A 20,021-nucleotide genomic window follows, 5' to 3' on the forward strand; every position below is an offset into this window, starting at 1 on the left:
TGCCAGGGGCCTGCTCCATAGATCACCTGACAGGTCCTGCGGTCCCAGGGCACCCTCTCTGTCTGGCTGGGACACAGTGCGTCAGCCAGCCAATTTACACCGGTCCCTAGTGGATGACCTCCACCCGCGGCTTAGATGTTCTGTGTGTGTGTGTGTGTGTGGAGAGAGAGAGAGAGAGAGAGAGAGAGAGAGAGAGAGAGAGAGAGGGAGCTTCTCAAGGTATTTGTGTGTGTCCATGTATCTATCTTCCTTTTTGGAGTAGGTATTGTCTGTATGTGTCTGCAGGTGTGTGTGTCTGTGTGTGTGTGTGTGTGTGTGTGTGTGTGTGTAGGTATGGGTATGGTTTGTAGTAGCATAAGGGAAGGCCTTGCCAAACTCGTTGCTTTACCCCTGGGTAGCTTCTTCTATAAGGCATTACCCTTGACTGAGAGCCAAATATCTGTCCTCATAAAACAAGCCCCGCAATTACTGTTTTACCACCCGACAGCAAAGTAAGGAAGTGGAGGCCTTTGAAACAGGAAAGGCACAATCAAATAAAAAGTAGGCCAAGATAAATTAGATTAGCAAGCACCGCTAAGCGGTGGCGAAAGCCAGAAATCTCCCATTTATCATAATCGGTCGCTCTCCCACCACAATGCTGATGTTCTACAAATGAGCTTTCATACGTTCCTTCATTTTGAATCTGATAACGTACCTCACAGCCCACCCCCCACTCCCCCAACTTTCTTTGCCGTTCTCTAACTGCTATTTGCCTTGTTCCTCTCTTTTCTCAACTTAGATTTCTATCTTCTCCCATCTCGCTCTTGTCCCCTCCATCGTACTCATTCTCTCTTGTTCTATAGCCCCTCCCCCTTTGCATTTTCTACTCCCCCATTCACTTTGCCCATATCATAGCCACAGTATCTTAAATATTGCAGTGCGTTGTTTTCATTCACATTTTCTCTCCCCCTCTCCCGTCTCTTCCTCCACCTCTCCATCCTCTGCTCCAGTTTTTGTGTGTCCGGGGACCCTGCTACGGGTGCAGGCGGCCAGTTCCCTTCAGGAGGCGGAGCATCAGTCGGGGGCGTGGTGTAAGGACCCGCTGCAGTCGGGAGACCGCCTGTACGTCATGCCTTGGACCCCCTACCGCACCGACATGCTGTACGAGTATGCCTCCTGGGAGGACTTCAAACAGAGCCGAGCCACCACCACCTACAAGTGAGGGCGCCCCCGACTGTCCCGGATGATCAAATAGCATCTGCTACAGTATTGATTTATTGGCTCGGCGCTGTGGCTATGGCTGTTGCTAGCAGAAGGGTCCCACTGTGTTGTCAGGTGTCACGCAGAGGCTCTGGATGGATTGGGTCTCGTGAAAGTGTCTCTGTGGCGTTTTCTACCACTAGTGTGAATACTTTCCCCCCCCCCTTCCCCTCAGGTTGCCCAACCGTGTGGACGGCACGGGCTTCGTGGTGTATGACGGCGCTGTGTTCTACAACAAAGAGCGCACGCGCAACATCGTCAAGTATGACCTGCGGACGCGCATCAAGAGCGGCGAGGCCATCATCACGAACGCCAACTACCACGACACGTCGCCCTACCGCTGGGGAGGCAAGTCAGACATTGACCTGGCTGTGGATGAGAACGGCCTCTGGGTCATCTACGCCACTGAGGCCAACAACGGACGCCTGGTGGTCAGCCAGGTAAAGACGGAGTCCCCAACGGAGAGGTGGTGGTGGTGGTGGGTTAAAATCCTCAGATGGATTATGTCAAAACTCATCTGAGCAGTTGGGGGGAGGGGGAGGTCATCGGGAGCACAAGAATGGATTACTACTGAGCTTATATTACCAGCAGCAAAAAAAAAAGATCTGAGAGTATCAGAAGCACTTTAAGCCAGTGTTAATAAAAAAAGATAAAATGACTCACATGAAATCATTTGAAAATGCTCGGGGTTTCGATCAAATCCCATCACAGATCCAGGACTAATCTTTCAAAGACAGGTAAACCTTTGCTTTGTGTTGTAAATGTTGTGGGAGGGTAGGACCAGTTACCTTATAGCTTCAAACAGTGATCAAGGGAGCAAGTCCCCCCCCCCCCCGGAAACATTTTATTTATTTAGCATACAAGCTATCATAAGCATAAGCATCCCAGATTTCAGAGGTTGGGCTTCAAAGTCTGGCAGCTTAGATATAGGTGAAATTGCAAGAAAATGAGAGTATCACCGAGTTGTTTACCTCTCTGTGTAATTCCTCCGGTACTTCTCACCCACCCGGATAATAACTCAAATAAAACGTAGCGTGTTTTATTTGGTGGTGTAGTTTACAAATCACGACACCTTGAACTGCTCATGAGATCCAGCTCAGTTTAAAACGCCTTCAGATATCCTCCTGACCGCAAACGGTGATCTAACAGGGCGGATCCGCGTTTACGATTTAAAACGCAATGTTTTATTGACTATCCAAGGCAATTATTTTGATCTCAAGCCAGTCGGTTTCTAGAGTTTGAACCCATAAATCATGAGACTCTACTTCCTCTTTTCCGCAGGTGAACCCTTACACCCTGCGCTTTGAGGGCACGTGGGAGACCAGCTTCGACAAGAGGCTGGCATCCAACGCCTTCATGGCCTGTGGCGTGCTGTATGCAGTGCGCTCCGTCTATCAGGACGACGACAGCGAGGCTGGCGGGGACTTGGTGCTCTACGCCTACAACACCAACCGTGCCCGCGAAGAGCCCGTCCACATTCCCTTCCCCAACCCCTATCAGTATGTCTCCTCCGTGGACTACAACCCTCGAGACAACCAGCTCTACGTCTGGAACAACTACAACGTGTTGCGGTACCCCTTGGAATTCGGACCACCGGACCCCACCACAGGTCAGCAATGCTCCCTGAAAAAGCTGCAGACGGAGTTTTTGCTTGTCCTTTTTGCATGCTATAGGGCCAGTTAACAGCAGCTTGGTGGCACAGTGGTTATCAACACTGTTGCTTCGCAGCAAGAGGGTCCCACGCTTGATCCCTGTCCTTCTGTGATCAATGTCCATGTGCACCCTCCGTTTATTTGATGTACTCTTACGGTTTAAAGACTTGCAGGAAAGGTTAAGTAGAGACTCTTCTTTATCTGTCAGTTTGGATCAGTGTATTTGATCCCTGTGATGGACTGGCAACCTGTCCCGGGTGTCTCCCTGCCTGCCACTCAATTCCTGCTTAAGTAATCCATTACCCTGTATTGACTTGAAGGGGTATGAATGAATAGCAGGTCATAACAGCAGCTGAATGATCAACAGCATGAACATGTATTCCACCCATGTCTCCTAAGCCTGTAAGGAACACCTAGTCATGCCGCACAGATTGGTCTCTGAGCTGACAAGTGCTGATAATTGAGTTTGTAAGCCATCTTTTTAGGCAACACTGGTCACCTTATTGTCCTTGACCATAGTTGAGGATTGCCGGCATTCCTCAACTATGATCCTCAAAACCCACAGCGACCTCGACCAGGGTGAACTTCTCTGCTCATCTCAGACAAGATGGGGTGGAGATAACAAAAATCAAAATTGAGCACAAGACGGGCTGTGAGTGATGGTTTGAATTTCTGTGACGAGTTTTCAGAGTGCCAGTAATTTACAGCCAGCGTGGCCAATTAAAATGTTGCTACTGGAAGCTAGCGAGGAGGGAACATCAAAACATTGAGATTGAAATTTCCCTGGACTTCCAATTCACCTTATTGTCTTGATGTTGGGCCTCACGAGATTGGACCCACAGTAGTGCCTGTTTTCAATTTTTCCAAGGTAGTTAATTATTATTTGTTTTTAAACCTTTGCCATTGAAAAAGCCCATTGATTAGACAGCTGGAAAAGCTGGCGAAAAAGGAAAACCACTGACCAATGCATCCCAAAAAAAAAAACACTATTCATGAGCCCAACTAGAGAACTGCATTGGGATTTAACGCAAATGTCGCGGGAGCGGTCAGTCTTAACTTTGCTGCGGGCGGTCAAAACATAAACTGCAGGTCGTGGGATTTAGCTAGCGCTAACCATGAGGATGGAGTCAACAAATGAAGTTGAAAAGAAGATCGAAGCAGGTCATTACAATACAAAAGCAACGCAAGGCAAATCTGACATTTGGAAAAATCTTCTCAGTTGTTATACTGACAAAGATGGAAACAAACTGGGCTTTGTTAGTTGCGACAAATGTGCAAAAGTATTGATCCACAACGGGCACAAATCTGGCACCTCTGGGTTGAGGTTCTCCCCGGTCAAAGTAAGCTCTCCTTCAGAGATAAAGTACTTCTTCCGGCACATATTAAACAAGAGACTGTCGAGAAATGTGTCGCAATTTGCTGTGTAGACATTCGGCCATATGACTTCGTCACCAGGAAAGGCTTTGTTCAATATGGCAAATTTGATGTAAAAGATGTTCTGCCTCACCCCAACCGCTGTATCCAGACACGTCGAGGGGCGAGCACAGACACACTGCAGGCGTCAGTCTCTTTATTAATACTACACAGTAAAATAACGTGTTTTCCCTACGGAACGGGAGAAGACACAAAAATTAATGGAACTCTGTTGTGCGGGTGCAGGGGCGGATCTACAGGGTGGCAAGGGGTGGCAGCTGCCAGCTCTGGGACACAGTCTTGCCACCCCTGTTGCCACCCCATTTATAAATCAGATAATATGTTTTTAAAGTATATTTTATGTACATGCATGGCGGACCCGCACCAAACTCATCTCAAACAGAAGTCGCCGATTTAGAATCCCCCTCCCCCTCACAGGCACGGATCTACAGGGTGGCAAGGGGTGGCAGCTGCCACCTCTGGGACACAGTCTTGCCACCCCAGGAAAAAATCTCTAGATCCACTACTGTGTGGGTGTGAATGGTCAGAATGGTTGCGCGAGCGGGCGGTAATGGTCACAAATCCAGCGGGAGCGGGATTAAGAAAACAGTCCCGTGCAGGGCTCCAAACCCAGCTAAGACTTCACAGCCTAATTTTTGGTGGCAACTGTTAGATATCAGCTCTTTTGTACCCTCTTTTGTGCTCTGACTTGGGTGCCTCACAGGAAACGGCAAACTTTCCACTGTAAACAACCTTCAAGGTATTTTGCTGCCGAGCTGTATGTCAACGCCCATGCTGACTGAATGCAAACTCAAGTGATAAGAAAGAGGGCAGACGAGTGTTCCACGCTGACATTTTAACAGTCCATCGATATCCGTGGAAGGTTTTGGTGCATGCCTGAGCCACAGAAGGCCCGTCCGAGTGAAGCTAGGATCAGGGGCCCGGAGAGAGAAGATACTGAGACAGACATGTGGCTGCACCCACGGAGTTGAGAGCCACCTCAGCGTTTGATCAGTTAGGATTTTTTAGTTGCGATGTGTTGCTTTTATCGTCACATTAAGTTTGGTTGCTAGCGGATGTTTCTTCTCCAGTATATTTGATCAATTATTTACCTCTTCCCTGTTTTCTGATGATGCTATCTCTCCATCTTTGAGCCTCCTGTGCCTGTCCCATTCTTCCTCTGGGGAGCAGGGAGGAGTGATATGAAGACACTGGGAGCTTTGAGAGGCTCAAAAAGTATTTGTCACCCCAATTATTGGCGGGCTAACGTTTGAACATGTCTTTTGAAAGGCATGTTATATTCCCATGCCATTCACTTCTGTTCTCTTGATCTCTTTTGGCTTTCTCGGGCTGGCTTTTGCTCCTCTACCCTGAAAATCCCTTGTATCCTCTTATAACTCTCTAATACTCTCTAATACCCCCCTCTCTCTCTTTCTCTCGGACTCTTATTCATTTTGTGGGCGTTTCTGTGCCACTGAGTCTCTTGTCTTGTTACTGTCCTTCATTCTATCTCGCTCTTCTCCACCCTCCTCTATCGCTCTTCAATCCAGGCCCTTTGACCACCACCCAAGTGACCACTACTGCTGCAGCCAGGCCTTTCACCTCCAGCGCCAGCCCTGCCACCACCCGCCCACTGGCCCCCACCTCACGCCCCATTGGCTCCATCAACAAGGGCCCTGACCTCCGGCCAATCACAGCCACAGTGCCTGTGACCCGCCGCCCGCCCCGCCCGCCCCAGGGCCCTGAGCTCCATGTGTGTGAGGCCAGAGTGGCCAGGGGAGTCCAGTGGCCCACTACACAAAGAGGAGACACAGTAGACCGGCCGTGTCCCAAAGGATCACTTGGTAAGGGTATTGTGTGTGTATGCATGTGTGTGCATGCATGTGTGTGCGCGTGTGTTGGGGTGGAACAATTCAATGTTTCAAAATCTAAACCTTGTTATACATATGTGTAATACTTACGAGGTGTAAGGTAGGTTGGGTCCATCGCTCATGTTTGGTTTAAGCTCTTGTTGCTTCGCAGAAAATGAGATCTAGCAAGATCCACTTTATTATGACCACTCTTGAAGAAAAATACAGAAAAAATACCAAGTGCGTCTGACAAATAATATAATTTAGTCTGATTTAATGACTCCTTAGACAACTGCCTTATTTCCCCCTCTGAAATCACCCCATTTATTGATGGTGATAAATTTTGTTGAAACTGGGGCTTTGAAAGTTAATAGCTGCATATGTCTGTTGAAATTATGTGGCTCCTTTTTACTCTTACTATTTCAATACATATCGCAAGAAACAAATCGATTTTGATTTTTTTTAATATATTTCAGCGCAAATGTGTGTGTGTGTGTGTGTTTGTATAGTATGTGTGCAAATTTTTTTTCTGTTGCACAAAAGAACAGTGTGTGCTTCTTTTTCCAGTGTGTGAATGGAAAAACATACTATATGTCTTGTTTTTTTGCTGAGTGGATGCATATATAGCCCACACCAGTGTAAGTGTAAATGTGCAGCATTGCTGTTTGTGTAGACTGTGAGGTGTGTCTGCATGTGTCTGCACATGTGCGTTTGTGTGGAATCAGCATGTTTTTGCACCGGCTCGTTTTTTTTCCTGCTGTTGTATTCTTCTTCCTCTTCTTCTTCTTCTTCTTCCTCCTCTTCCTCTTCTGTCCCTGTGTTGGTCCCACCAGCAGGCAGAGTCCCCTGGGGCTCCACCATGAAAGCCCGTCTTCTGCGAATGAAAGGCCCGTCTCCCACAGAAACAGGGATAGCCAAGCGAAAGTGGCGAATAATGAAATGAACGGCCCGGCAACACAAGCTTCAGCTCCCTTCATGCGAGCTTCTATACCTCTAAACATGTCGCCATCAAACAGCTCTCTCTAGTCTCATGGAATAAAAAAAAGAAAAAAAGAAGCATCTCCATCCCATTCCCAGTTCCCTTTACCAGCGCCTCCTGCCTCTTCCTGGAAACGGCGGTACCGTTAAATCAGCAGCTGGCTTAACTGCCGTGTCTTGGCAGAGCTTTCTAACCCATCCGCAGTGGATGGAGGAGAGCGTCAAGAAAAAGAGTAAAAAGAGAGAGAGAGATAAAAGAATATTAGAGATCAAGAAGGAAAGAATGAGGGTTGTATGAAGTGCAACCCTGCGTCCGCTCTGATCTTTCTACGGCTGTGAAGTGATGCTGCGTTGACCCTGTCATCTCTTCTTCCATTCTGTTTCCTTCATCTCTCTCTCTCTCTCTCTCTCTCCCTCTGTCATTCTCTCTCCCTCTCTGTGTCTCTCGCTGTCTCCACTCTTGTGAGAATACTGGAGTAGAGCGAAACCCTCCCCGGTTTAATTCCTGCGTAGTGTCCTTTCTCTGAACCCTGCTAACTAAATACTGAAAGAAAAAAAAGAAAAACCTGGAAATGAGGTTTGGTGGAAGTGCTTCCCTTGAGGTGTGTTCTTTTCACCAAAAAGAGATCATACCTGATGGTAATGACTTTTGTGTGTGTGTGTGTGGGGGGGGGGTCTACATTGTGGTCCTGTGAGTGTGTTTTGTGTATTCTTTTATAACCATCCTTTTTGCGGCTAACAGCTTGAAAGCCTTTCCCTTCCTCCCACTCCACCTTCCCCCCCTCTCTCCCTCTTTCGCTCCCTCTTTCTCTCTCTCTCTCTCTCTCTCTCTCTCGCTCTCCAACACACCCTGCCCTACTCTCCATTATTTAACCTTTCCCACTTCTGACCCATTTTCTCCAGCACACGTTTTCCAACATCTTCCAACATTTGAAGTGTTGCATTTTTAACATTAATTTTGATTCCTTTTTCTCAGGGGAAAAAAAAAATCAATTGGACTTTTCTTTTTTTTTTTGCTCGTCCTTCCCCTGCTCATATTTCTCTTTAATTACCCAAAACTCAATGCTTATTATCCCCCCTCCCACTCCCCGAATCCTCTCCCTCCGTTTGTCTCCAGGCATCGCCTCCTTCCACTGCTTGGCGGACCAGGTCATGTGGAACCCGCGGGGGCCTGACCTGAGTAACTGCACCTCCCCCTGGGTCAACCAGGTGGCCCAGAAGGTGAGACCCGGGGCCACCCCCCCCGTCCCCAGGCTGGGGCTCTATCCCCTCCCCTGTGCCCCCACTGACCCTACCTGCCTCCCTGTCCTCCTCCACACACACACACACACACACACACACACACACACACACACACACACACACACACACACACACACACATATTAGCATACCTCCGAGGTTGGCCTGATTGAAATACAGACTCGTTTCAGCTGGCCCTTCATAATGAGGCATCCACTTTAATACTTAATTAAATCTCCTCTTTGACTAATATACCCATAATTACAGCTAGGTCAAATTATTTTAAAAATCATGATTATCCATGGCTTATGAAGAACCTGCCAGCACAATTTCTGCCTCGCAGTCTCAAAATGCCGCAGTATATGCCTGCATTTGAGAATCAAGTTAATGAGTTTTATATAAATCTGTGTGTGTGTGTGTGTGTTTGTAGATTAAGAGTGGTGAGAATGCTGCCAACATAGCTGGTGAGCTGGTGAACCACACGCGGGGGCGTATTCACGCCGGTGACGTCAGCTCTTCCGTGCGCCTGATGGAGCAGCTGCTGGACATCCTGGACGCCCAGCTCCAGGCCCTGAGGCCTGGCAACAAGGAGTCAGCCGCACGCAACTACAATAAGGTGCCGCACATAGAACCACACACACACACACACAGTCTGTATTCAAAGCACACTTGAAAAGAAAAACGCCAAGGCGAGTCTAAAATTACCCCCGTAGCACACCAGGAAAAGGGACTTTTTTAATTTCCAGTTTCTCGTTTCGCCGCTGAAGTCAAGGCTTTGTTTTCTCCCTCCCCCCCCTTAGCTCCAAAAGCGAGAGCGGACCTGCCGGGCCTACATCCAGGTACTTTTTCTTCTCTTTTATCTTCCTGCTTTGCATGCCCCTGGAGTACGACTGCTCTGTGACTTAGAATAATGCCGGGAAGATAAATCCTCGAGTAGACCGGGTTTGCCGATGTGATTTCTTCTTCCTGTGGCATAATGTTTTGCGCTTTGTATTATGATTAATGTAGCCTTTGGTATCATGGAGGGAGAATTTATAGTGTTTCTGGTTTGTGCAGAGGAATTGCACGACCAAGGTTTACCATAACTCTGGGCAGATCAGATGTACAGTATTTAAATGTTGGTGTGGCATTTCTCCGAGGCAGAGGAGCTGCTTTTGTAGTTTCCGTACGGCTTCTGGTGGACATATCTCTGAAATATGGGTCAGGCTAACGCAAGCAGAAGTCATCTTCCGGTGACATAATCTCAGCTTTGTTGCGTCGTCGTGGAGCCTCACCGTGCATTATCATCCCGGCTTTATTCTGTGGGACAATAATGTGCCGTATCCAAACCCGCTTGGAGAAAACACGATTTGATGATAGTTTGAAAGGCAACCGTGATTGGTGTTAGGACACTGTGCTACACTTTTCTTTTTTTTTTTTCGATATTTGTGCAATATTTGTGGTTCTGAGAGAGCCGTAGTCTAATAGCATGGAAAAACGTTGCGTATGCTTTGGTGTAATGATGAAATGCTGCGTCCTGCAGCCCGCAGTCTTTCCCAGTACTGTAATATGACACTAGATCATCTGATCTCGGTTGGTGCCAGATTTAGTGAGAAGACTGTTGTGTGGTGTGTAACCCCGCCATTATTTTTTTTTACATTGGCTCGAAGTGTGGCTCAGTATCTTACCTTTAATGCAGGGGTGAACCAAAAAGGGCCTCTTTTTTTTTCTTTTTTTTTTTCGGTGATGGTGAGAAGTGCATTTGAACCCCATTTCATTTTGTAGCTGCAATGCTCCTTATTCCACCCCGCACTCAATCCTTCATTTTGAGAGGCCTGAGCAAGAGAATTACATGATTCATCAAGCAGGCTACTCCAATAAATTGGATAGCCGATAAAACCATCAAAATTGCCATTAAATGAATTGTAAGTGTGAAATAGAATGGTAATATGTCTGACATAGCACAGTAATAAATGTAGTGCAGGGGAGTAGCCAGCTTCCAGGATATAGTAGTAGACTAGTAGTGACTGAGTACTTTTTGGCCATGAGGTAATGTTAAATACTGCGCCCCCTGTATGTGGCAGGCGGTGGTGCAGACAGTGGACAACTTGCTGCGTTCCGAGGCTCTGGAGTCGTGGCAAGACATGAACAGCACGGAGCAGGCCCACACGGCCACCATGCTGTTAGACGTCCTGGAAAAAGGAGCTTTCCTGCTGGCCAACAACATGTATGGAAACCGCTTTTCCGACCGGGCCGCCAACATTGGTAAGAGACACCGGCGAAAAAGGGTACACTGGACAAGGGACAGACCTGGAGATGGATGTTTGCGTCCGCGGCGGTGCGGCGTTGCTCACTTTTGTGTTGCGTTTACCCCTCGTCAGATCTGGAGGTTCACGTGCTCAACACCGAGATGGACCTACATGACCTGTCCTTCCCGCAGAACTACGCCAGTGACAGCGCCATCCAGCTGTCCGCCTCCACAGTCAAACAGTACAGCCGCAACGGTCAGTATCCCCATCTCAACACAGTCAGCCCCCCCACACACACATACACACATACGCAACCCCACCCCGCCCTAATCTCCCCTCGCCCCCTTTTGTCTGCTGGGCTCCAGAAATGGAGTTTCTCCCACAGAGCGCACTCTCTGATGCATCCATTTGCAATTTCATGCGATCTTAAGACAATCTGCATGCCGTTGCCTAAGTTATTAGTTCATAATAATAGGCTAATCAGATTAACAAAAGCGCTGATACAATTTCTTTTCTTGATGATGGTTTTTTTCCCCCACCCTTTCTCAACGGCAGCCTTAATACAATAGCTGGGGAGGCGTGTAGATGTCTATCGGCTCCAGCCTGACAGAGCAATCTCGCCGCTCTCTCTTTCTCCTCTCTCTCTCTTCCCCCCGTTCCGTTCCCTTGCTCCTTCTCTGCGCCATCTTATACCCCCCACCCCACCCCACCCCTGTCTCTCTCATCTTGCTCATTTCAAAACCCTCCTACCCCCACCCACCTTCCCTCCCCCGCCTCTCCCTTTCCTTCCTTTCCCCTCCCTAGCACCGCCGCCACCCCCTCCTTTCACCCTTTTTTTCTCCCTCCTGTTTTCTGTCTCCGCTCGGCTCTGCAGTGGGAACGAGATTAGAATGATTGAAACAAACGCACATGAAATATTCATATGGAATAATAAGAGATCTGTGAATGCTTGAGGGATGAATGTTCCATCGCCCTCCACATTAAATCTCGCTCTCTTCCACCAGTCAAAATGAAACGGTCCTTACCATCATTCTAACCTTCGCTAACTCTCTCTCTCTGTCTCCCTCTTCCTCGCCCTGTCACTCTCTCCCGCTCTCTATCTCTGCCTTGCTCTCTGCCATTACCATATAATGCCCCTATTTCTCTATTTGGACTTTTGCCCCCCCCTCCCTCCCCTCCCAACTCCCCTCCACCGCCCCACCTCTTCTTCTTTCTCTCTGCCTTTATCTCTGAATAGCAAACACACTTTTTTCCCCTTTTTTTCCCGCCTGCCCCCTCCCATTCTCTATTTCCTTCCTTACCCACCACCTCTCTTTCTCTGCTGTCTCCCATCTTCAGGCCAAGTGAAGGTAGTCTTTGTCCTCTATAAGAACCTCGGCTCCTTCCTGTCCACTGAGAATGCCACGGTGAAGATGGAACTCGAGGCGGGGCCAGGACAAGGTGGGCGGGGCCTGGCAGTCAACTCCCACGTCATCGCCGCCTCCATCAACAAGGAGTCCAGTAGAGTTTTCCTCACCGAGCCGGTGGTCTTCACACTCAAACACCTGCAGGTGCCAAAGATATACTAATCTCCTCATGCCATTGTCACACACTTAACACATTACGGCCCAGCATCATTTCCCATCATCCCTCTGTTTGTTTCCCACCCCCCCAATCTCCCCAGTTGGAGGACCACTTCAATCCAAACTGTTCCTTCTGGAACTACTCGGAGCGCTCCATGACGGGCCAGTGGTCGTCGCAGGGCTGCAGGCTGCTGGACACCAACAGCACGCACACAACCTGCTCCTGCAGCCACCTCACCAACTTTGCCGTACTCATGGCTCACCACGAACCCGACGTAAGGAAACAGGAGGGTAACTAACTTATTCAGACAAGCCATGGCGAGGGATGTAACGTTTACTTTCAGTGATGCTCAGGTGAACGGGGGGAGGGGAGGGGGGAGACCATGTCCCTCTTGCACACACACACACATATACACATTTAAACACCCTCTGGTCTGACTTGCTTGCTGTTTTGAATTTCTCCCTTTCCCCTCTCTCTTGTCGACACCGTGAGGTGCACACTTAGAAATTCATGTCCTGGTATTGCAGCTGACATTCAGTCGAATTTGAATGTCATGTTTTGTTTTTTTTCTTTGCAAGATGTCTTGTCTCTTGTCTCTACACCTTTGCTACCTGCATATATTTACAAATATTAAATAAGGCAATCTTGCTCTCTCTCCCTGTCTCTCTCTCCCCTTCTCGTTCTGTCCTGCTGATCTGCTCCCTCCTTGCCCCCCCCCCCTCCATCTCTTCTATTACCTCTCTCCCATCCATCTGTCCTCCCCATGCCATTTGCCTTCCTTTGTCTCCTCGGTTTTTCCAACTCTCCCTTGTACCTCCCTGCCCTTTCATTTTTGCCTCTCATTCTCATGCTGACACACACACACATAAATACACATACGTATACTGCGGTACCTGTCCCTCAGTACCCGGGCCGGATGCATGAGCTGATTCTGTTCGTGATTACTTGGGTGGGGATCGTTATCTCCCTGGTGTGTCTGGCCATCTGCATCTCCACCTTCTGCTTCCTGCGCGGCCTGCAAACTGACCGCAACACCATCCACAAGAACCTCTGCATCAACCTCTTCATCGCAGAGCTGCTTTTTCTCATTGGCATCGACAAGACCCAGTACCACGTGAGTTTCTCGCTGGAGGCCAGGCTAGTATTTGCCCAGGGCAAGAGGGTCTCGTTCACAAAGGGGCCTGTCAGCCCTTATCGGGGCCAGCGTTTCTTTCTTTTTCTCTGCATTTTTATTTTTATTTTTTTTTTGCCAGTGATGAATGCTCTGTCCAGCCAGGAATAACATGTAGGGCCGTTTGTAGATGAAAGTGTAGGTTACACAAGCAAACAAGAGATACCCTGATGCCACACAGTCCAGCTGGTTCGGGTTTTGTAGATGTTCCTTGGCACAGAGGAGACTGGTAGGTGTTTGGCAGTGGAGTACGTGCAGCCTGTCAAACTATTGAGGTTACCATGAATTCCCATCGTTTCTTCGATTTGATTTGTGTTCTGCAAAAAAAAAAAAAAAGGTTGTCGGTGACATGTGTGCTTTTCTGAAAAGTACTTTCCGGTGTACAGCACACAGACAAAGTACTTGTACTTTAGAAAGTGCTCCGCTCCCTCACACAAGAAGCTGGGAGCAGCTGCTCAACCAAAGCAGCCACTTTCCATCCTCCTCTTAACCACTCTCCATTAACTTTAAACTTAAGAAAGGCAGCAGCAGTTTGGGGGGGGGCAGAAAAAAGTGTTAACACTGCAAAAGTCCACAACTACAAGGGCTGTCAGGCTAAATTCGAATATCGAAATATCAAATTTGCATGCCAACATGAGTTTAAAAATGAACTGAGGGGGGTGTCCGGGTAGCGTGGCGGTCTATTCCGTTGCCTACCAACACGGGGATCGCCACATCGAATCCCCGTGTTACCTCCGGCTTGGTCAGCCGTCCCTACAGACACAATTGGCCGTGTCTGCGGGTGGGAAGCCGGATGTGGGTATGTATCCTGGTCGCTGCACTGGCGCCTCCTCTGGTTGGCCGGGGCGCCTGTTCGGGGGGGGGGGGGGAATAGCATGATCCTCCTACACGCTACGTCCCCCTGGTGAAACTCCTCACTGTCAGGCAAACAGAAGCGGCTGGCGACTCCACATGTATGGAAAGAGGCATGTGGTAGTCTGCAGCCCTCCCTGGATCAGCAGAGGGGGTGGAGCAGAGACCGGGACGGCTTGGAAGCGTGGGGTAATTGGCCGGGTACAATTGGGGAGAAAAAGGAGGGGGAAAATCATGAGGAAGAGGAATTGGATAATTTGAATAAATCAAAAATAACAGACCAACAAATAGATAGATAGATAGATAGATAGATAGATAGATAGATAGATAGATAGATAGATAGATAGATAGATAGAAACTCAAATTAGATATTGTCAGGATGCAACAATAGAGTGAGAAACATTGTGAAATTGCCTTCAAGCTATTAGAAGAAAAAGGAGAGGAAGAATGTTAGAAATATTACAGTGGTGTTTTGCGTAATGGCGGCAATGATGAGTCTGAGAGAGAATGACAAATAATGTGAGGAGTGATTTATTATTCCGTCTTTTTTTTAGTCGCCTACTCTGCTGCGATTTTGAAAATGCAGCAGTATTTATGTTCATATTTTGCACCTCTGTCACGAGTTCTTCTTCCCCGATGCCCACTCTATGGGGCATGGAAGAAATGTTAGACAGTTAATAACTGGCCACTGGATGGGGCTATATTAAGCCTTGACATTTGTGACATTTTCGACAAGCAAATTAAAATAGAAATTTGAACTTACTTCCCTTTCTGTTCCAAATATCGAGCATTTTTTATTTTATTTTTTTTTAAGTAATGACCTCTTCAGTTACCAGTGGCTCTATTCCATCCTTTCTCGTTGTTCATCCAGCTGTGTCTCCTCCTACCATTCCCCCCCCTCCTTATTACGACTCTGTCCTACCCGCTCCCTCCCACGGATGCTCTCCTCAGATCGCCTGTCCCATCTTTGCCGGCCTTCTGCACTTCTTCTTCCTGGCCGCCTTCTCCTGGATGTGTCTGGAGGGCGTGCAGCTCTATCTCATGCTGGTGGAGGTCTTTGAGAGCGAGTACTCGCGTAAGAAGTACTACTACCTGTGCGGCTACTGCTTCCCTGCGCTGGTGGTGGGCATCTCTGCGGCCATAGACTACAGGAGCTATGGGACCAAGAAAGCGTATGTGTGAAGCCGGGCCTTTTGCACCTGCAGATTGAGAAGTAGGCTTATGCTATTCCCCCAGCAGGAAGTGTAATATGTGAGCTGCATGAGCAAGCTCTTGCACATCCCCGCGGACGGGCTTTTCAGAACACACTTAGCCAAAGCCCGATGATTAGCCTCCACAAGATAATCCACCAAGACAGGGGAATTGCATGTGTGTGTGTTTCTGTTTGTGCGTGTGTGTGTGTTTCTGTTTGTGCGTGTGTGTGTGTTTCTGTTTGTGCGTGCCGATTTGTGTGCATGTTTTGTCTGGGTTTTATTTATTTATTTATATATTTTTTGGCATTTCTAGTTGTTTGTGTGTGTGTGCGTGTTTGTGTGTACGCGTCCATTTGTGTGTGTAACTGTCTCCTCTGTTTCACTTCAGATGCTGGCTGCGAGTGGATAACTACTTCATCTGGAGCTTCATTGGTCCTGTTTCTTTTGTTATTACGGTATTAGTCGCACTCTCATACACTATTACACTCCTGGTTTGCCGTCAAACACAAAACTCAAAAACTGTTTCACTGTTCTTCGGCAGAGTGTTATTTATTTATTTTCTATTTGTTTGTTTTTTTGGCTGTATTGTTTGCTGCCCGTTGACTCCCTCCACTCCTCTCCTCAGCTCAACCTGGTTTTCCTCATGATCACGCTGCACAAGATGACTCGCAACTCCTCAGCGCTCAAACCCGACTCCAGCCGTCTGGATAACATTAAGTGAGATCATCTTAGTGAAGTCAGAACTGTGCTGTGTGTCATGAAACAAGGGTTTATTTCTGGCAGGTCACACAATGTGGTCAACGACAGATGTAATGCCCGATTTAATTTCTGGTATCCTTGGCAGCTGGTCACACTGATCTTTCTTGAGCGCGCCTGTGTCAGATGCGTTCTTGTTCTAACATATGGCTTCCTTAATGTGACTGCCATTCACCAGTGCAGCTATACTGCAGTTTACAATTCTGTGTTTGGATCATCAACTTTATTGGGTGGGAGGCCGGATCCAAATCTCCGTAACGGGATCGACTCGCTGATTTGCAAGGCTTATTTCTAGATTGAGTAAAAGTTTATGAACGGTTAAGCAAAGGTTTCTGTGTTTGCTTCTCCTCAGGTCATGGGCTCTGGGGGCCATCGCCCTGCTCTTCCTGCTGGGTTTAACCTGGGCGTTTGGGCTCCTCTTCATCAACGAGAACACAGTCATCATGGCCTACCTCTTCACCACCTTCAATGCCTTCCAGGGCATGTTCATCTTCATCTTCCACTGTGCTCTGCAAAAGAAGGTGCTAGAAAGATGCTACCCGCCCCTTTTGGATGAAATCTAATAGAGGAGATGGATGGATGGATGGATGGATGGATGGATGGATGGATGGATGGATGGAGGAATTCGTTGATAGATGGATAGATGGATGATGGATGGAGGAATTCGTTGATAGACAGATGATGGATGGATGGATAGATAGATAGATAGATAGATAGATAGATAGATAGATAGATAGATAGATAGATGGATAGATGTCTTACTCGTCACATTAGTTTGAACCAAGCACAATAAGTACAATTTGCTGTATCTCTGTTAAAAGCATCTGTTTGCATTGCCTATCAACATGGGGATCGGTGGTTCAATTCCCCATGTTACCTCCGGCTTGGTCACAATTTGGGGGGAATAGCGTGATCCTCCCACGTGCTACTTCCTTCTAGCGAAACTCACTGTTAGGTGAAAAGAAGCGGCCGGCGGCTCCACATGCATCGGAGGAGGCATGTGGTGGTCTGCAGCCCTCCCCGGATACGCAGAGGGGGTGGAGCAGCCACCGGGACGGCTCGCGTCTCTTTATCCACAGCAGGCCCATGCCAGTCAATCTAAAGCTGCGTTGCCACCCAAAGTGCCTGGAACTAAAAGTTCCAGGCACTACTTTTCAAGGAACTGAAAGGTTCCTTCAGCTCATTGTTGTGTGCCTCTCCACCGTGGTGTAAAGACCCGCAGAGATTAGGCAAACTGCGGGGAGGGGGGGGGCGACAGCTGTTTTGCAGCAGCTCATCTCAGTTTTCTCTGTCTAGTACTTCGTTTCTTCTCCTAATCAAAAATATTTGACTCATCGAGACCAAAGAAATATTGACATTGGGTGGTGTTTCCACAGAGCTTGAGAAGCTGTTTATAAAGAGTGTTATTAATAAGTATTTTCAGTGGAGTATGGTTTTGTTTTTCCTTACTGAGACAGGCATGAGATAAATCCGCGTAGGAATAATGTTTATGTGAAATATGTTTGATGTGACAGGTGTTTAATGTGCGCAGAGCAGCACAACACAAACGGTCACACAGTACTTTGTAATTATTAGTTTGGAAAAATACGCTCGGTATACAAAAATGCATGCTGGTATTTATGGCGGTTGGTCCACCAGCCGACGTTGATGTGGTCTGTTTTAATTGTGCAACAGCGATGATGTAATTAACAGCGCAGAGAAAATGACCCGAGTAGTGTCCGAAAGTGTTTCTTCATTTTGCTGATGAGCTCACCTCTATATATAGAACTCCCTAGATAGGCATGCGGGTGGTGTGGCGGTCTATTCCGTTGCCTACCAACACAGGGATCGGCGGTTCGAATCCCTGTGTTACCTCCAGCTTGGTCGGGCGTCCTCACAGACATAATTGGCCGTGTCTGCGGGGAGGAAGCCGGATGTGGGTGTGTGTCCTGGTCGCTGCACTGGCACCTATTCTGGTCGGTTGGGGGGGGGGGGGATAGTTTGAGCCTCCTACGCGCTACATCCCCCTGGCGAAACTCCTCACTGTCAGGTGAAAAGAAGCGGCTGGCAGCTCCACATGGATCGGAGGAGGCATGTGGTAGTCTGCAGCCCTCCCCGGATCAGCAGAGGGGGTGGAGCAGTGACCGGGACAGCTCGGACGACTGGCCCAGTACCATTGGGGAGAAAAAGAGGAAAAATCCTAAAAAAAAGGAATTAGATAGTGAGTTGAGAATGAGTGAGTGGTTTCACACACAGCGCTGGTCTGTGCCTGCACATTTTTAAAAATGGTGGTTGAAATAAAACGCTACAAATACTCGACCAATCAGAAATGGGCGGCGTTGTAAACCCCACCCCCAAAGTTCCTTTACCTATGGAAAGTAGTACTACCCCCGAGCTGGGACTTTTTGGGGGGGTAAAATAATGTCCCCCGAAACTTAATTTACACCCTTGTCCTATTGGTGGAAACGCAAAAGGTTCCTGGTTCTTGGGGAGAGTTCCTGCAGTGGAAATGCGGCATGCGTGTGTATTTCGGAGCGTGGCTCCAAATCCCTTTTGCCGGATTTTTCCTTTTCTCGTTTGGAAGGCTGGTCCTTCCTTGCTGCTTCGAAGAGCACAAGACAGTTTACCGTTCATCTACGAGGCGCTCTCACAGCAACTGTCGGATACTCAATATGTGGCTGTCATGCAGAGGTTTAGCATGGTTTTGCTTAACACATTTTAGCAAGAGTGGCCTCGATGATCCTCATATCTGGAATGACTTGCAGAAAACTGTCCTCAAGCCATTTTAGAACTTTTCATTGTACTCATCTTACCGAAATAGAGATGTTTTACTTGAATTTACCTTTTGTTTTAATTTATTCATGTCGCATGCCATCTTTTTGTTCTCTTCATTGTTTTATTTGTGCTCTTATAGCAGGCGCACCACTGCAAACGAGACCTTTGTCTCAGGTGGGCTTACCTGCATGAGGTTTGAGGGAAAATAAAGGATTTTTTTTCTTCCAGGTCCATAAGGAGTACAGTAAGTGTCTGCGTCACTCCTACTGCTGCAGCCGTACCTCCACCACCAGTTCTCATGGCTCGCTGAAAAATTCGGCCCTACGTGCCAACAACCGCTACTACAGCGGCAGCCAGGCCCGCCATGCCGCCGTCCACAGACAGGTCAGGGGACAAGCAAAACACACACACACACACACCCCAACTCTTCCCAGATATTCAGGTAACATGTTACAATGGGTGGCACGGTGGCGCAGTGGTTAGCGCAGTCACCTCACAGCAAGTAGGTCCTGGGTTAGAGCCTCGGGGTAGTCCAACCTTCGGGGTCGTCGCGGGTCGTCCTCTGTGTGGGGTTTGCATGTTCTCCCCGTGTCTGCGTGGGTTTCCTCCGGGGGCTCCGGTTTCCTCCCACAGTCCAAAGACATGTAGGTCAGGTGAATCAGCCGTACTAAATTGTCCCTAGGTGTGTGTGTGTGTGTGTGTGTGTGTGTGTGTGTGTGTGTGTGTGTGTGTGTGTGTGTGTGTGTGTGTGGGCACCCTGTGATGGACTAGGGGCCTGTCCAGGGTGTCTCCCCACCTACCAGCCAATGACTGGATAGGCTCCAGCATCCCACGACCCCAGTTGGGATAAGTGGCTTAGATAATGGATGGATGGATGGATGGATGGATGGATGGATGGATGGATATTACATGGTATACTCAAAATGCATAGTCATGCACATCCACACAACAGCACAATCAGAAGATTACAGATATAGATACATATTTACATACAGGTAAACAGACTGTATACATTATACATTCACAAATAAAGCATGTTTGTGAATGTTCTCATTCATCCAGGTCATGGTTATCCAAAAATAAGCATGTTTGTGTTCATAGGCCTAGACCAACACACTTATATACACATAA

The 20,021-nt window shown here is 48.0% G+C and overlaps 1 protein-coding gene across 1 annotated transcript in view; it reads left to right on the forward strand.

Moving 5' to 3' along the window:
• The window catches only part of adgrl1a (adhesion G protein-coupled receptor L1a), a 149,864-nt gene that overhangs the window by 118,713 nt on the left and 11,130 nt on the right, over window positions 1–20,021 (forward strand). The window contains exons 6-22 of the mRNA XM_056288563.1: window positions 990–1,197; window positions 1,415–1,679; window positions 2,521–2,848; window positions 5,855–6,148; window positions 8,250–8,353; window positions 8,804–8,989; window positions 9,174–9,212; window positions 10,437–10,617; window positions 10,734–10,856; window positions 11,940–12,151; window positions 12,265–12,438; window positions 13,069–13,278; window positions 15,139–15,359; window positions 15,769–15,835; window positions 16,006–16,097; window positions 16,489–16,657; window positions 19,119–19,247. Of these exons, the coding sequence (XP_056144538.1) occupies window positions 990–1,197; window positions 1,415–1,679; window positions 2,521–2,848; window positions 5,855–6,148; window positions 8,250–8,353; window positions 8,804–8,989; window positions 9,174–9,212; window positions 10,437–10,617; window positions 10,734–10,856; window positions 11,940–12,151; window positions 12,265–12,438; window positions 13,069–13,278; window positions 15,139–15,359; window positions 15,769–15,835; window positions 16,006–16,097; window positions 16,489–16,657; window positions 19,119–19,247 (3,002 nt within the window). The remainder of the gene's footprint in view (window positions 1–989; window positions 1,198–1,414; window positions 1,680–2,520; window positions 2,849–5,854; window positions 6,149–8,249; window positions 8,354–8,803; window positions 8,990–9,173; window positions 9,213–10,436; window positions 10,618–10,733; window positions 10,857–11,939; window positions 12,152–12,264; window positions 12,439–13,068; window positions 13,279–15,138; window positions 15,360–15,768; window positions 15,836–16,005; window positions 16,098–16,488; window positions 16,658–19,118; window positions 19,248–20,021) is intronic.

Source organism: Lampris incognitus, chromosome 10 (genome assembly GCF_029633865.1).
Source record: "Lampris incognitus isolate fLamInc1 chromosome 10, fLamInc1.hap2, whole genome shotgun sequence".
NCBI lineage: Eukaryota > Metazoa > Chordata > Actinopteri > Lampriformes > Lampridae > Lampris > Lampris incognitus.